This window comes from Astatotilapia calliptera, chromosome 5 (genome assembly GCF_964374335.1).
Source record: "Astatotilapia calliptera chromosome 5, fAstCal68.1, whole genome shotgun sequence".
Classification (NCBI taxonomy): Eukaryota; Metazoa; Chordata; class Actinopteri; order Cichliformes; family Cichlidae; genus Astatotilapia; species Astatotilapia calliptera.
Genome location: NC_137426.1, coordinates 20,875,315 through 20,897,691, shown reverse-complemented (window position 1 = coordinate 20,897,691; position 22,377 = coordinate 20,875,315). Strand labels below are relative to the sequence as shown.

Genomic DNA, 22,377 nt, shown 5'->3' with positions numbered 1-22,377 from the left:
GCCCTTGACAATGAGAGATTAACTGTATGCTGCCCGAAAACATGCGAAAGCCATTACGGGGATGTTTTTGTTATTCTCAGTGAACTCTGATCTAATGGTGAACCCTGTCCTTAAGCTGCTTTATAAGCTGGCTATTTCAAAGCTAGACATGTCATATAACTCTGGATAAGAGAAACATTGGTCTTCATGAAAACTGTAAAACAAACTGGAAAAAAATTTGTCTAAGGTAGCGAACTCACTCCAGCTGTGTGGCAGCGCGTGTGGTGACAGTTAACAAATGGAGAGTTTTTGTTTTCACTGTCTTGCCTGTCACAGCTATCATCAATAAGAATCAAAGGACACAAATATTTACTAATGTGTAGATGTCAAATATTTCCAAGGGCTGAGTCTGTCCCTGGCAGACGCACAGTCTGTGAGACAAAGGGATCATTGTACTTCAGCTCAAAAGCTGTGACTGAATTTCTCTGTTTGATCTGTAGGCTGTAATCTACAAACACTCTGAAGAAGAGGACGCGGAGGATGGCAATGATGCTGTAAATGGCCTCCGTCAGAATAAAAACAGTGGAGCTTTGAGATCTGGCGGGGCTGCTGCTGCACCTTCTTTTCCTCAGTGCTGCCGTATTCAAAAGCCGACCGGACGCTGACCAGAAATCGCAGGCGGGACGGTGACTTTGTTTTGCCCAGGGATATGTCATTGGGGAAAGCCCCTGTGTTGGGGGTGCGCCCTCAACCCCGACCCCTCTGGCTGTCCAACCTCAGCCTGCTGTGCTTATGTGTGTCTCTCTTTGCCCAGGCTCCCCAGGGTTTGCCTGTGGTGGGTTACAACACTGACACCAAGAAAGAGATCACACTGGAGGGAGATTTGATGATCGGTGGCCTGTTCCCTGTGCACCAGAAGGGCGAGGGTGCAGAGGACTGTGGAAAGATCAATGCACAGAGAGGGATCCAGAGACTGGAAGCCATGCTCCTGGCATTAGACGAAATCAACAAGGATGAACACATCCTTCATGGGCTCAGACTGGGAGCTCACATACTGGACACATGCTCTAAGGACACCTATGCTCTGGAGCAATCCCTAGAGTTTGTCAGGGCCTCCCTCACCAAAGTGGATGACAGTGAGTACACGTGCCCTGATGGCTCCTACGCCATCCATGATGATGTCCCTCTGGCTATCTCTGGGGTCATAGGAGGGTCCTACAGCGATGTCTCCATTCAGGTAAGGACTAGTGAAAACAGAAATGTTTATTTTTTTTCATTTATTTTAAAAATGCTTTATGCCAATAAATAAACTGATCAAAATTCTGCATTAAATTTGTCAAAGAGACCATTTTCAAAAGATGAACTTCACTTTTAGCTGTTACTGTAGGCACGAGAGAGAGCACCAGAGAGGGGAGGGATTACAAACCCAAGAGTGATTGTGATGGATTGTCATATAACTGTCCATTTAGACTTAAGTACCACGTGCAATTACCCCTTGCGAGATGTTAACACAGGGACTTAATGAGTATCAGTTCCGCAAGAAGGATCTGTTTACCTGTACGCCCATGTGCTTGGCTGATCTAATTTGGAAGCTCTCTTTCTCTTTCCCAGTAATTCACACTTCAGCTGTGGTCCTGTCAGAGGCAGACATGCTACAGATGTTGCACTCAGGACGGGCTGACAGGATGACTAGTGATGGCATGATTACTCTCAGCAGCAGTGCTCCTTTCGGCTCACTCAAGCTGATGCGATGAAAGCTCTGCTAATTGGGCCTCCCAATCTTCTGCTGTAATATGGCTGCCACATAAATGCAATTTCAAGTCATTGTGAAAAGAGATACTGTGCGTCCTGCAGAACTGAGATTTGTAAACATCCACAAATATACATGCCTTAAAGCATTAATCCAAACTCATCATCCCGGCTCAGCCAGCCAGACGACCCAGTACGCCGTCTCATCTGAAGAGCACGGTTCACCCCACTTGAGATATGCAGCTTCATGTTCCAGATATCTGCTTCTTGGAAGAAAAGAAACACACTTCTGCTCATCCAAAAACAATGATTGGAATCAGGTCGCAGATAAACAACAGACTCTGCAGGAACCCCTGTCAGTGGCAGTGCGCTGTTTGCAGCCTTTCCCCACTGCGTATGGCAGGACAATAGGCTGGGGGAAGCGTCTATACACACTTTGTCTACAATATAGACATGCCCACAATGCTAAGCCAAAAATAATTAATTCCCTGTGAACAGCTGCTTCACTAGCTATAGCGGGCACATGAAAAATCTGTCTCTATTCTGCAAAAAATTGATACGATAACTCCAAAAGTTTTTAAATGAGTAAATGATGGTTAGTAAGTTTGGGAAGGTGCTATGTAAATGCAAACATCTTCATTTACTGTAGTCTTGACAAAAAAATAATACCAAATATGTAAAGAAATGATACACTTTGCAGGTGGAGAGCTCCTGGAGAGCTATAGGGAAAAGGCTTAAGGGAAGTCGTGCCTATAGCACCTATAGAGGGATTCCTGTTCAAAAGGAAAGTTTGAAAATAAAGGAGTTGATAAACGAGCTGTAATTTTAGCAAAACTCTGCATCTGGGGCTCCTCAGAGAGTGCCCTTGTCTTGTGGTAATTTATGGGTATGCTATTACAAGCCTGAGGTCTCAGGTCTGCCCTAGCTTCTCGCTGAATATTTCTCATAGTAGAAGTACACCATAGGATACAGATGTCTTTTTTTTCAATACCACAAATAACTTGTAATGAAGTTCAGTCATGAGGTGTGCTCGCCGTCTCTTTCTCACGCCTGGTTGGTGAGTGTGTGATTATGCAAATAAATCTGCCCTCCTCTTACACACTTGCTAGCATTTTAAAATGAACTTTAACCACATAGTTATATTTAATCTTCCTAATGTTCTAAAGATTTACTGCTATTTTCTGGGACAGTGTTCATCCACAAACATATGCATTTGGGCCATGAGAAATATGTGATATTTTTGTGCTGCTGCTGGAAATCATCTCCACATAATGTGTCCGTTCTTTGTAACTGCCTCATTTGTATATAATCTATAGCCTGTCAGACCTTTCGGTGAACCAGCCTGAGTGAGTGAAACTTTATAATGTCTGCCCATCTGTGCGAATGGCACAGAGTTAATACACATGTGTGTATTTCACCCCAAAGGCAAGGCAGTTACAGGACAAGCAGCATTTATTAGTTTAAAGGCGCTTTTCGGTCCGGCGACGTGGCGGAACATGTCGAACTGACAGGTGGTGAGAACGCTGAGTGCTGTCTAAATCTGTCACAATGAAGAAGCGTGTTGTGCTGTGCTGCTGGTGTTGTGGTGTGACAATCGCAGATATGGGGGCGGATCTGGCTGCCAGCCTAGCCATGCTGCAGCTACACGGGCCCAGATTGAGTTAAGTGTGGAGGCGAAGTTTGATGACGCTCTTGCAGGGTAGGTCCTGTCTTCCCCATCTGTGGTTGCAGCCGGGCTTTCTGGTAGATTGGCAGAGGTGTGCATGCACACAGAGGACGGAAAAAAACGGGGGGATGGAATGAAAGCTCATGTTTCTCAGAAACGCGGAGACGCCAACGTGCAAATCTGATCACAGAGTGAAGGCGATGGAGTGAGTCACATGGCGTCATGTGGCGTCAAAGCACTTCACAACCCCAAGTCTGTATCTTAAACAGTCTGGGGGAAGTCTGTGATGCCATCTGGATGCTTTGACTAAATGTACATGTAGAAATTGTTGGGTGATTCAAATTTTTAGCCTCGACCATTTTCCCTGTGGAGTATCCAAACAGTGGGTCATCAGTGCAAGGTGAGTAATGACCTTGTGATGACATGCTCGCTTACATTCAGCATCTTTATTCATGTGTGAAGCACCAACAAGTTACACGTTTACCCTCTGGACATATCATTCTATACTTGAAGCAAAGACACTGAAGCGCTTTGCCAGTCCACATCCGGTGTCACGTTATATTAATTTTTGTTGGGATACCTTTTATATAACCGGGGACATTAGCTTTATTACTCTGCAGTGTCCTAAATGGGTGGGTTAAAGAAAGGGTGCATTAAATTCTACAATTGCAGTCCAGGAACATCTAGCCTCAGGGTCGGATTCTGATTAATACACGGACGGGACACCACTTTTTGTTACCCCGACAGCAGTCTTCGGTGCTGAATATGACTCACCGGTATGAGAGCATCCCCAGGCAAAACATAATCACCGGGGCGCATTAGAAGAACAACACCTCTGGAATGTCAAATACTCAAGTGCTCACAAAAGAACAATGCTCAGGCATAAAACACGGATAGATTTAAAAAGAAAAAAATCAAAAAACTCTGGAACCAATCTGCAAACAATGGAAAATAACACACTGTGATGTTTCAGAGCAGCATACAAAAATCGCTGTCTGGAGGCAGAAACGTGGCTTGTTCCAGGGTATTTGGATAAAAGCGCTTTCTGAATAACGGCAACTTTGTGGATAATTGGAATTTCTTCTGGATTCACAAGGAAGCATGCTGGAATTTAAAAAAATGTTGATCTTGATTTGAGCAGTCTGGTTGACATTTGAAGACTAAACTGTGTGAGCAAAAAAATAGGATATATTTATATATATATGAGCTTTCAGCCAGCTCGAGAATTTCATTTTTATCACCCGCAAAGAAGACTATTTTTAGCATTGTCTTCATCTGCAGGTAGACTGTGCCAATCTCCAGAGCATACATGAGTCATATGAAGGATTTAAACATGGATACACACATGACAGAACGCAAGCCCCGGAGAATAATAATGATGAAACGTATCGGTAAAGCTATGCTGTGCAAAATACATTATTCATGGGTAAAAGTGAAGAATGTGCCCTGAAATTGTAAATAATTCACGTATGATTGGATTATTCAGCCACCTGACCAAATCCACTATTTGTGCGGTTGAAATAAATATCATGTTCACCGCACACATACAGACACACAAACACACAAACATCTATATCTATCTTATATGATAGATATGAATGATAACTTGACTTAAAGTCAGCTGAACCCCAGTTTTGTTGTTCTGTGTCTGAGGCTTTTTAACACCAGTGTCCGGCTGGATTGTACTGACCATGTCTGGCAGATATGATTTAAGTCTAAAAAGATGAAATTGAAATAATGACTAAAAAGAATGAAAATGAGTAAAAGCAGTACATGTCCAAGCTGAGTGACTGACATTAAAATGAATGGAAGTGCAGCCGTAGCCTCTCATTTAGTGTAATCTGAATGGCCGCATGGCTCTGGGGGCTTTGAAAGACTATTGCAGCATAAAGGAGACTCGTATTATCCAGCAGCATGAGAGGGCAGGACCTGATCAAAAACAACCTTGCTCCAAGTATGTGACAGCTCATATTTCTATTCTGTTAAAGCTGTTGCCAAGCAACTAAATGATAAGAAATAAACTGATAACGATCCACTGCTAATGATAACACCGTGCGTGTGCTGTGCGTGCATGCATGTCCACTCCCCGTGTGCGTGTTTGCCTGAGTGTTCCACAGTGCTGCAGTGGGCCGTGTGTGTGTGTGATACTGAGTGAAGCTAAGGACTGCTGCTTTGGGAATACAGTGTTATAGCTGTAGAAGCACACAGAAACAGTCTTCTGGGAAGAGCAGATGGGCTTTTCATGTAAAAAAAAAATCAAAAAAAAATCATGACATCTCTACAAAGGAGGCCTGATATTTTCTGGACGAGGACACTGTTTCAGTTTCTTATTTCTGTGTTCTTGTATATCTCTCGCTTTTAAATGTTTTCTTTTGAGCACATCTCACCCACTCACTAGTATATTAAATTCTTTCAGTTCATTACTGCCGTATATACATTGGTGGATGCTTATAATGAACATGGCCAAAATATTATATCAAGGTCAACGGATGTACAAAAATCAGAATGCTATTAACACTTTCTTATAAACATTTTTTTAAAACTATGAGCTCTGTATGGCAATTAGCTCAATAATATCATTAATATAGTTATATATATATATAGTTATAGTCCCACCAACCTGCTGTTGAAACCTTTTGTTTATGTGGGTCAACCAATCAGAGAAAACTTGATTCGGTGTAGAGGGAGATGATATAAAATTGGAGAATTAATAATAATAAAAAATCAGTGCAACATATGTTCCATATCTCCAAAAGATCAAAGCATATTTTTACATTTGAAATTTGCACATATATATTTTTACTTTTCTGTCATGCAATCTGAAATCTTTTCATTGTTCTCCTGCCAACTAGCAGTATATGACAGCTGAGAGATCGGCCCAAGTGCTGCTACCAGATCAGGCATGCCCTCACTGCTTGGTAGGAAACCACTTTCACAGTAATCTGCTCAGAACCAGACCCTGAGCTGTAAATCCACACTAGGCCAGTTCTTAATTGTATTAATTAAATAAGGTGCTGTCTGAGGCAGCATGATCCCTTATAGCTGAATGTAAGAGACTGGAAGCCACACACTACAGCTAAAACCAAAGGCAGTTATGTATAGTTTAGTATTTTGATCCATTCAAGTAAATTAATTTAATGAGTGTTCAGTTTCGCCTTTGCGCTTTATAGAGCGCTTTGAGTACTCCGGGAGAGTAGAAAAGCGCTATATAAGAATCAGTCCATTTACCATTTACCTTTGCATGAATTTTTAAGATTTCGTATTTGTACACCACCTGCTGTCTTTTTTGTCAAAACAAAAACAATAGACAAAATGCCAATCGTTGCCTGCAAAAAGTAAGTAGTAGTAGCAGTGTTAGTGGTGATCCGACACCAAACCGTAAGTTATGTAATTAAGGTTTCAGCTTTTATTTCGATAAGTGCTATATCAATAAATTTTAGTCATAAGACATGCAATATCGACCACTAAATTAACCAAATTTACTAAAGATTAAGATTCCCTCTTTAATTTCCAGTACAAAAGTATTAATATTGACATTAAATTAATGTACAACACCAGAAGAAGCACATGCAGGTCTGTCTATATATAGCCATTTATAGAGCCGTTCTCAGGACCTTCTTAAAACCTGCAGGTGCAGGCAGAAAGAAACCCTCCGAGTGCAAATTGTTAAACAGAAAAGACTGCAGGATGAAAACTTTTCTCCGGTAGACACTGACTTAATGTGTTTCACATCGTTCCCTCTTTTGCCACAGATTTTCCAGTGACAGGATTCATTCCTCAACTTCTTGCCCTCTACTGTCATATTTTGTATTCCTTTGAACCTGTCGGGAGTTCATTCTCGACTGAGAATCCTTGTGCCGCAGAAGCCAGCTGGCAAAAACCTCCCAGGTTAAAGTAACGTAATGATGTTAAAAAATAATCAAGATGACAAGAGTAATAAATGGATAAGCAGAAAAAAGAAAAATGGTGATTGTTGAAGTTGTGCGCACACTATCCTATTTTACCAGTGGCCTCGACCCTAAATCGTCATTTTTTAATACATGCCATATAAACATCTATATAATGATTTCCATTAAGCCTGTTGTATCAGTGTCATGCCTGCTGCTGTGTGATACAAGATTCCATAAGCTACGTGTAAGTGGATTACAGCTCCATTCAACACCCCACAGAGAACTATCACTGTGAGCATTGAAGAATTTCTGCAGCACAGATAAATGTTTTTATTTTTCTAACCGTGCACAGAAAATCATGGCAACAAAACTATGCCGTGAAATGTACTGATACTACAGGTGGAATATTAGGTACCCTAGACAGATATTTATATAAATGTCATCATTATATCATACTATCATACTGTATTGTAGTGACGACAGAAATCAGGCAAAGATTAGGAAAGTTTGTTACAACCGATAGTGACAACCTCCTTATAAGCAGCGTGCTAAGTTATAAATATAATTACCGAGTAATAGAGTTCAGATCAAAGGGGCCAAAATGCAGACACAAAGGAGGCAAGCTGTAACAACCACCTGCATCAAGCTGCAGGTGGTGTAAACCTAAGGGAACCAGAGAACAAAAGGCAGCTGGTGAACTCACGTATGAACATTAACACAACGAAATACACTCACCGGTCATTTTGTTAGGTACACCTGTTCAACTCCTCATTAACACAAATATCTAACCAGCCAATCACATGGAAGCAACTCATTACATTTAGGCATATAGACATGATGTGCTGAAGTTGAAATTGAGCATCGGAATGGGGAAGAAAAGTGATTTAAGTGACTTTCAGTGGTATCAGACAGGCTGGTTTACCTGTACAACCATCTCGAGGGTTTACAGAGGATGGTCTGGAAAAGAGAAAATATCCAATGAGCAGTAGCTCTCTGGCTGAAAATGCCTCATTGATGTCAGAAGTCTGAGGAGAATGGGCAGTATACTTGGAGCTGACGTGACTCGATCATTCATTACTACCAAGGTGTGCAGAAGAAAGCTGAATGCACAACACGCTGAACCTTGAAGCAGATGGACTGAGGCTACAGTTCATTCAGGATCATCAAAACTGGACAATAGAAGATGTTGTCAGGTCCTAATGAGTCTCGGTTTCTGTTTCTTTGACACAAACAACATGAAAGCATGGCTCCATCCTGCCTTGTATCGATGGTTCAGGTGGGTGGTAGGTATAATGGCGTGGGAGATATTTTCTTGGCACACTTTGAGCCCCTTAGTACCAACTGAACATTGTGCAAACACCATGACCTGGCTGAATATTGTCGCTAACCATGTCCATATTTTTATAACCACAGTGTACCCATCTTCTTATGGGAGCTTGCAGCAGGATAATGCGCCACGTCACAAAGGTCAAATCATCTCAAACTGGTTTCTTGAACATGACAATGAGTTCCCTGCATTCAAACGGCATCCACAGTCACCAGATCTCAATCCAAGAGAGCATCTTTGGGGGATTAGCATCGTGGATTTGCAGCAGACAAATCTGCAGCAACTGTGTAATCCTATCAAGTCAATATAGACAAAAATCTCTGAGGAATGTTTCCAGAACTTTGTTAAATGTATGCCATGAAAAATTAACCCTTGTATGGTGTTCGGGTCTGTGAGACCCGTGTTCAGTTTTTTTCAAAAGAAAAATTAAACAATTAATTATTTTTTCACGTGTAAATGTGTTGTGTCTTTCCACTCACTCCACTTGATTATAACTGATTTATTTATAACATTTTATATAAAAGAAAAACGAGAAGCACATTAATTCATAAATGTGATCTAACAAAGGTAAAGGGAAAAAATTAACCATGTTTGCTGTTCATATGTCTTGTAATTGGGATGAAGTAAACATCTGTTGAGTAATTTAACATAAAATTGTTTGATAGTGTTAATTTGGAAAGCCAAAACTCTAGCGGGTCCACCAGACCCATGAACACTGGCTGAGTAACAAAAATACGAACACCACACAAGGGTTAAGTCAAAACAGGGTCCAACCCAGTACCAGCAAGGTATACTTAATGAATTTTCCAGTGAGTATTCTCAGATGACCAATTTGGTCTTCCTAGCATCGATAGCACACGTCTGTTTCTTTGTCTAGAACAGCTCAGAGATGGTTAATACCCTCAGCTTAACAGTCACGGGACTCACAGGCCTCGATGACAGTCTGTTTCTTGCCTACAGGAGCCCTCTTAGACTTTCTGGCTGCTTTTCTGTTAATGCTAAAGTCAGGATGTGAATACAAACTTTAAACTGAAAGAAAAACGTCTTTCACAGCAATTTCTACTTCGAATTTTCTACTTTTCAAGTTCATTTTATATCTCACCAGTTAATCATCCTTGAGCATGTAACACACGGTTTAAACCATCAGTACAACCAAAAGAATTTTTAGCCTTTGTTCCTTATATAACAGCGAACACTATGAAGATGTTAAACACATCCAGTTTTTTGTTTTTTGCTTTTTTACTGGTGGGGTTGGGGGGAGGTGGTGATGGTGGTTATCAGCTTTCTCTGTTAAACTTGGTTTTCAGCTTCAGATTTTGTGCATGCTCACATGCATTTCATGTCTCGTATGACTCATAGGGAAGTGATGCATATTCCAATCAGTGATTCTATTAGATGATGATGATAAAATGATGATGATAAAAAGTAAAAATAAAAGTCTGTATAGAACATTTAAGTCTAAAAAAAGACATGAATATAATGCTGCAGAAAAGCATCAATCTTGGGATTTTGAACATGACGGCAGTACTTTAGAGGTCTCAAACTGGAAACATTACAGCCTAATAAAAGATAAATAAAGACGTGGAAATCATTTCAGTTTCTAGATAACTTAGAGTAAAATTACATTTATTGACTGGACAGGTGTTCTTGGTGTGTGCTCTGTGTTCTAGTAGCTGCAGTTCAAACAGTGTATGAAACACTAGAATCAAGTATAAAAACAAGCAAAGATTTTCTGCATCACCAAATTAATTATGCAACACACTGTTTGTGCTGCTGTAACTTTACAGCTGGGCTTCAATCTTAAAAACTTGCACAAAAAATGTATTCCACCAGCTGAAAATTCATATTACAATTAAAACATGTAGTAAATAAAACTATCAGTGAAAATGTGGCACTTCAAGCCAATTTTTAAATCAAAAATTCAGGAAAAAAACTTTTCCTGATCAGGTTAGCATTAGTTACCATGGTGATTTAGCCAGGTTAAAGGAGAGCCATTTTCATGACACTAACACATTAAGAGATGAAGTCACAGAGAGGGGGATAGACTGAAAGACTGGGAGAAGCAGGAAGCATAGAGGGTGAGATGTCACACCTGTGATGTCTAAATTGAAAAAATCAAGATGGTGATAATCAAGGTGCTTAAGTCAGGAGTTGCAGTCCATGACAGAAATACATTGCACAGCACAGCTAGTAATGTATTAATGATATCAGCAAACCTTGATCTTTTGGAAACATTACTGTCCCTTTTTGTAGTCATATCACCAACATGCTGATATCATTATGTAAATATTAAACTGGGAAAAAAATACAGGAGAAACTCAATTTAACACAAAAAATTGTGAATGTCCCCAATGAATTGTTAGGAAACATTTCCCACTGAAAATATGAAAGAATTATGGAGTACACTGATTAGCTATCATAGGATGAACTGGTAAATGTAAAAATGATTAATCTGTGTTAACATGTCACTTGCACTTTAAGTTATGCGCTGATTTCTTCCTAAAGCAAGCAAGCACAGTACTGCCAGCTGTTTTACCACATGTTGAGAATGGCTGTCATGACGGTTTATGGAGAGAGATGATTTTATGTAGAAATGTGATTACGTATAGGCCTTTCTGCATAATCAGAGTTCCTCCAGATGACCTCAAACTCGCACTGAATACGAACCTTTGAAAAAAAAAATCAGTAAAGTGTTTCAACAACCTGGATTTTCATAGTGTTTCATTTGCTACACTACAGAAGAAGCAAAATAAAAGCTCTAAATCATCCGCTAGTAAAAGTGTTTGATATTGTGCCTGTTTGAGTGGTGGTAAAAAAAACAAGACCAGTGGCACTTGATTGTGCATATCATTTTTTGTGTGAAACATCCTGTCATTCATTTCAATAAAATTAGCAGCCTGGAAATCACTGTGATTGGCTCATTTAACATTCATCTCACTACGATCCAACAGAATTATAAAGCTCTGATGATTTAAATCCAAGCACATCACAGCAGATCTAAGGGGAGATTTCAGTGCATTGCTCTGTGTTTCTATAAAGATAAATTCTCATCTAAGAAGTGTCTGCCTATGTTATTTGATGTGACTTGCTTTTTCCTTGCTACTCACTGTTTTCCATCCAAATCAAGCGATTTGTTACCAATAACTTGCAATTTGCATATTGGCTACTACCTATAGGAATACTATTCTAGCCTCACATATAGCCATGCTTTTACTTTGTCTCCATTTCATGATTTTGATACATCAAAGCACTTAAATTAGTGCCATTATTTTCAAATAGATGTCAAAATAATACTACTATATAATATATATATATAACTATAATACTACCACTATTATAAACTGCTTGCAGCGTAAACCAGGTTGCTCTCACTACAGCTACATGCAGATAATATATAGTAATGATAAATGAAATCACACTGGATGAGCTGGAATGTGAATTTCCTTTCTGACTTTTATAAGAATGACTCATTGACATTCAGGATGCAGCACCATGAGTGTGCTGGTGTGAGAGTCGGCATTAAAGTCAGCCATAATTAGGTTGGCATTCTTTTGACTGATCAGACTGACTCCCCTTAGGCTCCCACAGAAGTGCCTGAAGCAAAAGTTAGTCAGTAGCGGCTTCTGGACACACAGCATGCAGTGTCACAACACTGACAAAGCTTATTACACAGAAAATACAAAGTTTTGAGATTCTTTGACACTTTGACGTCATTTCACTCTCATCCCTACCCTCGGTTTCACTCTACTCCTGTCTCATGCTTCTTTCTTCTCTCATCAGAAACTTTTCTGAAAATGTGTTCCTTCTTATTCTGTTTACTTTGTGTACCACCTGTAGCCACTCAGCCATTTGTGCTCCGCACGTTTATTGTTTATTTTTTGTTGAAAGCATTACAGATCAAAAATATTGAGGTAGACAGGCAGTCGCTGCAATTATTAAAGACATAAAAGGATCTCACCACTGATTCAACAGGAGTGTTAAGTTTTAAAGAGACTAGCAGGGGTCCGTTTAAGAAATAGGAGCCTGGATGAAGGGAGACTAATTGCATCTGCAGGGGGAAAAGACGTAGTCTAGTTAATTTCGTTAATATATTTAATAATAGGCAATTATAACAAATCCCACAGATGTATGTTTTCTGTGTAGCTTTAACAACTTAATCGCTTCAGTCTGAAAGAAAAAAAATGTAGTTGTGACAAAAATATTGTGAATCCTTAGAGATTTTCTGCATAAATGCGGCTGCATATCATTGCATTCATAAATACAATCCAATTGTGTTACACATTGTGATTTATTTACTGAAGACAGTGATCTAATATTATGTATCTCTCAGAGGCAAAAGCATGGGAATGTTTGTTTCAGGTGACTGCGGATCAGACCTGCTCATTAGTTTTGAGGGATTTTAGTTCCTCAATGCTAATCCCAGGTTTCAGTGCTGAGCAGGTTCAAACCGGGATGTTGGTGGGTTTTCTTACGTGAACTCTTTGCTCCGTCAGATTTGTTTTCTTTGTTTGCTTCTTTGACCATTATTTGATAGAATAATTCATGTGCTGGGGGTCGTTGCGTTGTTGCTTGACATTTTAAACTCACTTCATATACAGGTGTTTGCCTCATGTTTGCCTCTAGTATTTAGCGGTTTAATTCACAATTCATTATTTCATCCATGATGGAGAAAGCTCACCTGGCCCAGATGCAGGAAAATAAGCCCAAACCTTGATACTACAACTACCTTGCCTAACCCTAACCAGAAACTTCTATTTTGATCTCTTTCTTTCATAAATCATCTGTCAAACAGCTTTCTGGCTCGATCACTTGACCTTTAGCAGCCCTGGATTGAAGACTATTGTTTTTGTTGTAGCCAGTGACAGAGGGTTGTCGTTGCAGAGGAGGTGCCCTGGGTTTGTGATGACCTCCCGGGCTATTATAAGCTTCATTTGTATTTCTTATTTGTACACAGTCTGTTTAACAGTAAATTGGCGCGGTCTAAACCTTTTAGGCTCTATAACCCTTTCCATCCTGATACATGTGTTGTGAAAATCTAACTGCCTTATATCCCTGTTCATTAAATAGAAGTGGATTCTGATCCCAGAGCTTTCCTACTTTTCACACTCACAGATTTATAGTGAAACATCTATTCCTCAATTAATACACAAATAAATAAATAGTATTTGCTTTATTTGTTTAACCTTATCTACTTTTATTGCATGAACATCTTTTCTGGTTATATTTATGTAGAAATATAGAAAATTGGAACTGCATGTTCATATTATCAATACTTCATAAAGGCTTATTTGTTGTCTTTCCCTTCCTCCAGGTTGCCAACCTGCTGCGACTTTTCCAGATCCCTCAGATCAGCTATGCTTCAACCAGTGCCAAGCTAAGCGACAAGTCCCGCTATGACTACTTTGCCCGCACCGTGCCCCCCGATTTCTACCAGGCTAAGGCCATGGCAGAGATCCTACGTTACTTTAACTGGACATATGTATCGACAGTGGCATCAGAAGGTGACTACGGTGAGACTGGCATTGATGCCTTCCAACAGGAAGCTCGTGCCCGCCAAATCTGCATTGCCACCTCGGCCAAGGTGAGCCGCTCCATGAGCCGGTGGAGTTATGAAAACGTGATCCGCTCCCTGCAGCAGAAGTCCACCGCCAAGGTGGTCATTCTGTTTACCCGCAGCGAAGATGCCCGTGAGCTGCTGGTAGCAGCCAACCGCATGAATGTGACCTTTACCTGGGTGGCAAGTGATGGCTGGGGAGCCCAGGAGAGCGTGGTGAGGGGAAGTGAAGCTGTGGCAGATGGGGCGTTCACCATTGAACTTTCCTCCTATCAAATTCCCAAGTTTAATGATTACTTCACCTCCTTACATCCATACAACAATACCAGAAATCCCTGGTTCAGAGAGTTTTGGGAAAACCAGTTCCAGTGCAGCCTCCATGATCTAGGCTGTGGGAAACACTCGCTCCGGGAGGTTCCATTTCAACCAGAATCCAAGATCATGTTTGTAGTGAATGCTGTCTATGCAATGGCTACTGCCTTACATAACATGAGACAAGCCTTGTGCCCAAACTCCACCAAGGTGTGCGATGCTCTTAAGCCTGGCAATGGACGAAAATTTTACAGAGACTATATTCTCAAGGTCAAAATTGATGGTGAGTGAATCTTAATGAACTAACATTACTTAAGCAAAGCTTTAAAGAAATATGTTTGTCATTATTTGAACATCTGTATATAAAACTAAATATAACTCCAGGTACCAATGCATGTACTAGATGGTGCCAGATTGAGTTAAATCAATTTAGAGTTCCATAAAATGTTGAATTTAAGACTAAGTCTGCATGTTTATTCACTGCACCCAGAGAACATTTCTATAATGATTCAATTAGCAGAGATGAAACAATTTCCTCACCCTTGTGCTCGGAGGCTGCTTTTGTCATGCATGCAAGTGTGAAAAGAACAATGGATTATTTAGTTTAAAACAAATCAGACACAGCTTAAAAAATATAACTTGTTTCCTGCTTGTCTACACAAAGCTGCAGCACAAAACAAGTGCCAACTACTGTAACAGCATCAGTTCACACACATCGTAAGTGATTGGCTTTCCAATATAAATGCTCCTACTTGTGCAAATTAGCTTTGATTTATGGAAATACTGACATTTTCATTGATATGAGATGAATGCGGACAGCCGTGTTTGTATCCAGCTGTGCTGCATTTCACGATTTCTAAATTAAAAAAAACATAAATAAATAAATAATAAAATACCCAAAGGATTTTTACTATCCAGAGAATTAAAATTGGATGAAAGGCCTTAAATTAGTCTATCCCATGAGACACTGCAACACTCTAAGGAGAAAACATACAAAAACAGGTGGACCACTAAACTCATACATATTTTGAAATCATTACGTGTGATAGATACGTAGGCTGTAAATGAAAATACTGAATGAGGAACCCTACAGTGTATGTAAAAGAATGGCTGTTTAGCACAGTAATCAGACTGAAGCAGTTACTTGATTGCAATTTTATTAACTGTAATTTTAAGAAATAATAAGTTGAGTAATATATTAGTATTATAACTTTTAATAATAAGATTAAAAGAGTAACGGTGATTAAAAATTGACCTCATACTCTGGTTAACAATAAAAGGCATCATTTACAGCCTTTTAACATTATATTTAAATAAATGAGAAAATAGCAGGTAGATTAACCAGTACTGAAAATTATCACTAACAGCTGGCCCAAGCACTAATTTTCATATGCAGGTAACCTTTCAATTTTTTAGATGATAGCTCATTTCTGCTTTGATTTCCATGAATTTACATTTTGCCATGTAAGGTCCTGTGTGTTCTGAATCTTCATCCTATTGTTCCATCCAGGAACAGACTCAGACTGTGACTTCCATCATGTAAATTGCCAGTTTGCACCTGTGTCCTTTCACAGTCATGGAGTCTATATTGAGGGGCACATATTAAAAGATAAGACTCTCCTTTCAGAACAAACAGAATGAGTTGCATAACATATGAGTTCACAGTCCACACTGTTGTTGCTCCAAAACAATTGAATAGTTAAAATGTTACAAAGTTGACCAATTTAGATATTTATACCTTACATTTTATACCGTAGTCCCAAACTCTTTATGATGAGTCTCTTACATCTGTTACTAATACACAATATTTTTCTCTATTCCTTTCAGCCCCCTTTCGTCCTCCAGACAGAGACAATATAGTCCGCTTTGATACTTTTGGAGACAGCCTGGGTCGTTACAACATTTTTCACTATCACAAAGACGGGGAACGCTATGTCTACCGTAAAGTCGGCTACTGGGCTCAAAGCCTGAGCCTGAACCACAGCCTGATTCCCTGGCCTGGTGATGTTGTGCCCACCTCCCAGTGTAGTGACCCCTGCAGGAAGAATGAGGTGAAGAGTATGCAGCCGGGAGATGTGTGCTGCTGGATCTGTATCCCTTGTCAGCCCTACCAGTACTTGCATGATGAGTTTACCTGTGCTGACTGCAGTTTTGGACAGTGGCCCCTGGCCAACCTGACAGGCTGTTATGATCTGCCTGAGGAGTACATCCGCTGGGAAGATGCTTGGGCCATTGGCCCTGTCACCATTGCATGTCTTGGGATCATGTGTACACTCTTTGTTATTGGCCTCTTCCTTAAACACAATGAGACACCAGTAGTGAAGGCTAGTGGACGTGAGCTCTCCTATATTCTTCTGCTTGGAGTGCTGATGTGCTATTGCATGACATTCATCTACATCGCCAAACCTTCCACAGCTGTGTGCACGCTACGCCGGCTAGGCTTAGGCACCTCTTTTGCCGTTTGCTACTCAGCCCTCTTAACCAAGACCAATCGCATTGCTCGGATCTTCAGTGGAGTGAAGGATGGAGCCCAGAGGCCTCGTTTTATCAGCCCAGCTTCCCAGGTTGCCATCTGTGGTGCTCTGATCTCTTGCCAGCTGGTAGTGGTGGTGGTCTGGCTGCTGGTGGAGACCCCAGGGGTGAGGAAGGAAGTGAACCCAGAGAGGAGAGATGTGGTCACCCTGAAGTGTAACAGCAAGGACTCCAGCATGCTCATGTCTCTCACTTATAACTGCATCCTCATTATCCTCTGCACAGTCTACGCCTTCAAAACCCGCAAATGCCCCGAGAACTTCAATGAGGCCAAGTTCATCGGCTTTACCATGTACACCACCTGCATCATCTGGCTGGCTTTCCAGCCCATTTTCTATGTTACTGCCAGTGACTACAGGGTGAGTTAACTGAGCTTATACCTGCTCCTCAAGCAGGCACACACAGCTCTTTTAATGGAAGTTGGGGAATGCACAGACTTCTTACTATCACTGACTGTTAATTAATTCTTCTCTAAATCACACACACACGGGATGATAATCATTTGCAATAAATTATTTATTCAGATGGCTTTAGATTTCTATAGTCTGACCAGAATACATCCTTGTAGATAATGATAATTTTTTCTGGGCTTGAATTTGAATTTTATATGCAATGCCAGTTAATATTGATTCAGTTGTCAGCAATATCTGCATCGCCTGTGGCTCCCAACAATATGTATTCTTTATTACAGTTGCTTCAATTTTTTATGATTATCAGCACACTTTCACTACCTTATTTTACCTCTAATGTTTAAATAATAATGTGGGGAGTGAGAGCAACCCATTAATGAGACTATGCACCTCATGTAAAACTTTAACAGAACTTCAAAGATAGAAGTCTTTTCCCTCTCTGGGGAAAATGTGCTGTGCGCTATGGTTTTGGTTACATTGTTTTCACTCTCTTTTTATACACTACTTATGATTAAATGAAATAACTGGCAGGCAGACAGCCAGCCAGACATCTGCTGAATAGGATCATACACTGAACTGATAGAATTTCAGAGAAAAGGTGGTCTGAGTTGTGTGGGTTCATCCCACTGGGATCTGAACAACGTGCAATGAGACAGAGGCAGAAGGGAGAAAGACAGCGGAACCTCCTGACACAGCTGCCTCTACAGAAACATGGTGAAGACAGGCTAGACCATGAGGGCTGCTAGGGAACTGAAAGTCCCTGTGAGTCCCTGTGCGTAGCTGTGTGGAATGGAGTGTGAAAGACTGGGCTGCTGAGTCCCAGCTGTGCTTTCTGTCTTGGGACTGTAGTGAGGCTCAGAGGAACCCTTCCTCCAGGCCCTGTAGGCAACGCAATTCGCAGCCTGAACAGACTCATCAGATAGACGCAAATCTCCCCTTTGACCGATGAATAATTACTGAAGCAACTGAGTTGGCACGGTGTCTCTAGTTTTTCACAGGCAGGGACACATTACCAGCGTTCTCCTTGCTTTACACTTCTTCTCAAATTGTTGTCACAGCCTGATGCAAACCTCCAGCTGAATAACAAATACAGATTTGTACTAGGCAGTCATGAAATGTTAAACTAAGCTAAATACAATCTACTGAGCCGTGAATAACACGTTTGATTACCAAATGAAATATTTAAGACGCTCTCCACACCGCTGGGGGAAGAGGGCTCCTCTCTTATGCCAGTGCTGGTCATCTCAGCAGCAAATGCAAGCTAATTAAATAGCTACGACTGTTAAAATTCAAAGTGCTTCTATGAAATCACCGAAGGCTACAGAAACTACTACTGCTTGTGAAGTCTATCAAGAAGTGTGTTTAGACAGATATTTCCTAAATTTGATTTCCTTCAGCTTCAAACTCCATCAGTTCGCTTCCACTTATCCCTTTCAGGGTCACAGGGGGCACTGCAGCCTATCCCAGCTGTCTTAGGGCGAGAGGCAGGGTACACCTGCCTTCAGCTAAAATTAGTGTAGCACCACTAAATATATAGTAACCATATAGATATATAGGTAGACACAATCAGACTAAGCAAGAGGTGAACCACAAATTCCTTGAAAACCAAATGCATAGCAAGTAACTGTTCACTGTCCAAAGTTTAAAGTTCAGCAGTTTGAAAAACAAACAAAAAACCCCTCTCTCGACATCTAAATATCGAATAAATCTTAAACTGATCTTTAAATTACTTGTGATTTTAGCAAATTCGGCATCCATGCCAGACTTGGAAGACTCCAGTAAAGCTTTTCAATAAACGCACAGTAAAACCTGCAATAAAAAGGAAGAATTTCATCTCTCATCTCAGAGGGTCTCTGTAGGGATTAAGTTAGCTGAACACAGACACAGAGACAATGCTGTATTTGTGCAACAAAAACAGCACCATCAAAGGTCAATACAGCGAAAAACAAGGTTGAAGAGAGACTGTAGCAGCCATGCTCTATATCCACACTCCAGAATATAACACATCTGGGGAAATATAAGGGGAAAAGCAGATTCCTTGTCCTCTTCTTCCTTGTGCTCTTTCACTCCAACATATTGTGAATTATTAAAACCACTTAACAGGTTATTTCTATGCAGTATTGTCCATGGTGTTATTCAAAACCAAAAGTATTTAGCCTTTGTCCGCGTTGGGATTGGTGAGATTATTATTTTTAAACAGCCGCCATGCATCCGTACATTACACTCCATGCTTTCAAAACTACAGCTTAGAAATATAGTGAAAAAATGGGAATCTGAGGCTTTGTGAATTTACATTACAACACAGCACCTGAGCCTGTCAGTGTGCACTGTATTTCAAAGATGGTGTGAGGAGAATCTTAATGTTGAATTCACTGCAGATGGCAACTTAGAAAACTCGATGCAACTAAAGGTCAGTTTAGTGATATAGCTGTATTACACTACATGGTACATGACCACACATAGTGATAACCACTATGTTTCCAAAGTGTGAAATACAGTATACATATCAATAATGTCCTGTAGATATTTTTCTTGATTAGTCATAAAATCTATATTCAAGTCATGAATTTACAGAGAGAGTAAGAAACCGATGCAGTAATTAAACAATATTCAAAATAAACCAGGTAAACTGACGCTGTGCCAGTTACATCTCTGTCTCAACTTGCATAGCTTTTTCTGTGGAGCTGTCAGTGCACAGAATCACACTTGGTACCCACAATATTTTAATACCGACATTAGCATTCAGGTTGATGACAGACACCTGCTGCGTCTTGCGAAAAAGAAATGCACCTGCCATGTTGCTGTGTTATATCTTCTCACTGAAAAAAACTAAAAAGACGACTGTGAAAGCGTTGGAAAGCAAGAAGCAGACTGAGGATGCATAGCAAGATGTGGGCAGGGTGAGCCGAAAAGGAGCGAGGGTTACGCAGTTGATTGACAAGCAAATAAACAGATCGCTTAACACCTCTAGTTAGAAATCCCAGCTGATAAACAATCCCCTTCCTCCTCTGTAGCACCTGGCTTTGATTCTGAATTATGAAAGACGTACTTATCATTTCTTTTCTGACTTCAGGGTTTTTTTTGTTCAGAATGAATACTCTTGAGCTGCAAAAACGGTCCTCCATATACAGAGTTAGCAACTTTCAGGCATTTTCAACCACAGGTGTGAAATTAAGAGTAGCACTTATGAGGTATACGGGAATTCCCTCAATGCTTGGCAATCTAGAAATGTGACTTTACGTTTCTCTTACTGTACATATTTTTGTACCTCTGAAATACAACAGTTTGGAGTTTTACCTTTTGTTTCCTCCTCCAGGTACAGACCACTACCATGTGTATCTCGGTCAGTCTCAGTGGGTCGGTGGTACTGGGTTGCCTCTTTGCTCCCAAGATCCACATCATCCTGTTCCAGCCACAGAAGAATGTCAGTACACTCAGGGTGAACACCACCCGCTTCAGTGTAAACACTGGCCCCGGCTCCAGTTTTTCTCAAGGTACCACCCAAGATACAGCAAAACTCGTGAAACTGAAACAAATATTAAATAATAATAATACAATTGATATTATTATGAAAATATTGCTACATGCTTTATCACTGTGTCACACTTGTCTGTCTGACACTGGGAGTTATACATAACCTTTTTCTTTTGTCTTTTTTAAGTCATACATAATAAAAAAAACCCCAAACAAAACCTTTTAAAATACCAAAAATGGCCCCATACAATCCCTGATGGTGCAGACCTGGTGTAGCCAAAAATAAATTAATAAGTTTAATAAGTAAATAAAAAATCCAAGTCTGTTTATTTAGAACATTTCTATAAGATTTGAACAGAATTGTTGTGTGTTGTGTGTTATTATGATAATTAAGTGAAAATACAGTGCTTCAATATACATATCATAAGTAGAAAAAAACCAAGCTGCATTGCATTCCACATCATCCATGAGTTAATTATCATGCTTCACAGGGGCATCTGGGACCCAGGTGCCCCTTTGGGTTAGAGGTAATTTTGGCTTATATCACAAACTGTAACTAGTAGTTACAGTAGTTACACTACACTGCTGACATTACACAAAATATCCTATTTTTTATGTTTTGCAGCAACGGCCTCCAATGTTGTTCCAACAGTGTGTAATGGACGAGAGGTGGTGGACTCCACAACATCCTCTTTGTGAAGATCAGCTGAGTTATATTTTATTTTATTTTTCGCCAAGCATTGTAAACAAAGTTATATAATCACTAGTCCTGAGTCAGGTGTCTCAGATATCGAAGAGGTCACACAGATGATCGTCCTGGCTTTGTTGTCCTCAAAGTGCTGTGAGTACAATGTCCCGATTATTTTCTTTTGTTCTTTTACTCGTAGCATATTTTAAATGAGATGCCAATAAAGTCGCATATAGCCCTTGTTTTTGAGGATTTTACTTGCAACAATGGAGTAAATTATAGTAAATCTGTTAAATGTAATATATACAAGACGTTTTTAATGTAGATTCTGGTGAACCAGTTTGTGCTTTCTTGTAATTTATGTAAATAAAATGTGTTTTTTATTAAAACTGAAATGATTCAAAGTCTGTTCCTTTACACATCATATTGAGATTCATATTGTAGAGGGTAACATATGCAAAAATACATTGCCAATAATCTAAAAATGTGAAATAAACCTTCAATTTTCAGTAGCCAAATCAGTAAAATATACTGTAAATCTGCTGTCATGTTATGTTATAACATGAAATTTTCACCCTTGGCAAGTGCAGGATTTATCTAAATGCAAAACAGAGTACACATATGCAGTGTTTTTGCACTGTGCCTCTCATTTCCCCTAACTCCAGTAATTTATTCACAGGCCTATGCAAAGCACTGATGTGACCAGAAAAACATTTTGGGACTCAGTGTCTTATTTATCTTCACACTTGGACAGAAGAAGCAACCCAGTAATGAATACAAAAGTCAACTTTCACGA

At 40.0% G+C, this 22,377-nt stretch overlaps 1 protein-coding gene across 1 annotated transcript; it reads left to right on the top strand.

Annotated features, from left to right (window-relative positions):
* The first annotated feature begins 492 nt into the window (after window positions 1-492).
* Window positions 493-21,976, top strand: grm2a (glutamate receptor, metabotropic 2a). Its single transcript, XM_026167971.2, has 5 exons — window positions 493-1,216; window positions 13,923-14,760; window positions 16,305-17,368; window positions 20,736-20,913; window positions 21,519-21,976. The coding sequence occupies exons 1-5, from the start codon at window positions 689-691 to the stop codon at window positions 21,590-21,592; spliced, it is 2,682 nt and encodes an 893-aa protein (XP_026023756.1). The 5' UTR covers window positions 493-688; the 3' UTR covers window positions 21,593-21,976.
* Window positions 21,977-22,377: the final 401 nt, after the last annotated feature.

Bases quoted from the DNA above. Each gene is read 5' to 3' on its own strand.
- grm2a (XM_026167971.2), top strand. From the start codon at position 689: ATGTCATTGGGGAAAGCCCCTGTGTTGGGGGTGCGCCCTCAACCCCGA. The intron at 1,217-13,922 runs GTAAGGACTAGT...CCCTTCCTCCAG, and splicing joins ACAGCGATGTCTCCATTCAG to GTTGCCAACCTGCTGCGACT. The intron at 20,914-21,518 runs GTACCACCCAAG...TATGTTTTGCAG, and splicing joins CGGCTCCAGTTTTTCTCAAG to CAACGGCCTCCAATGTTGTT.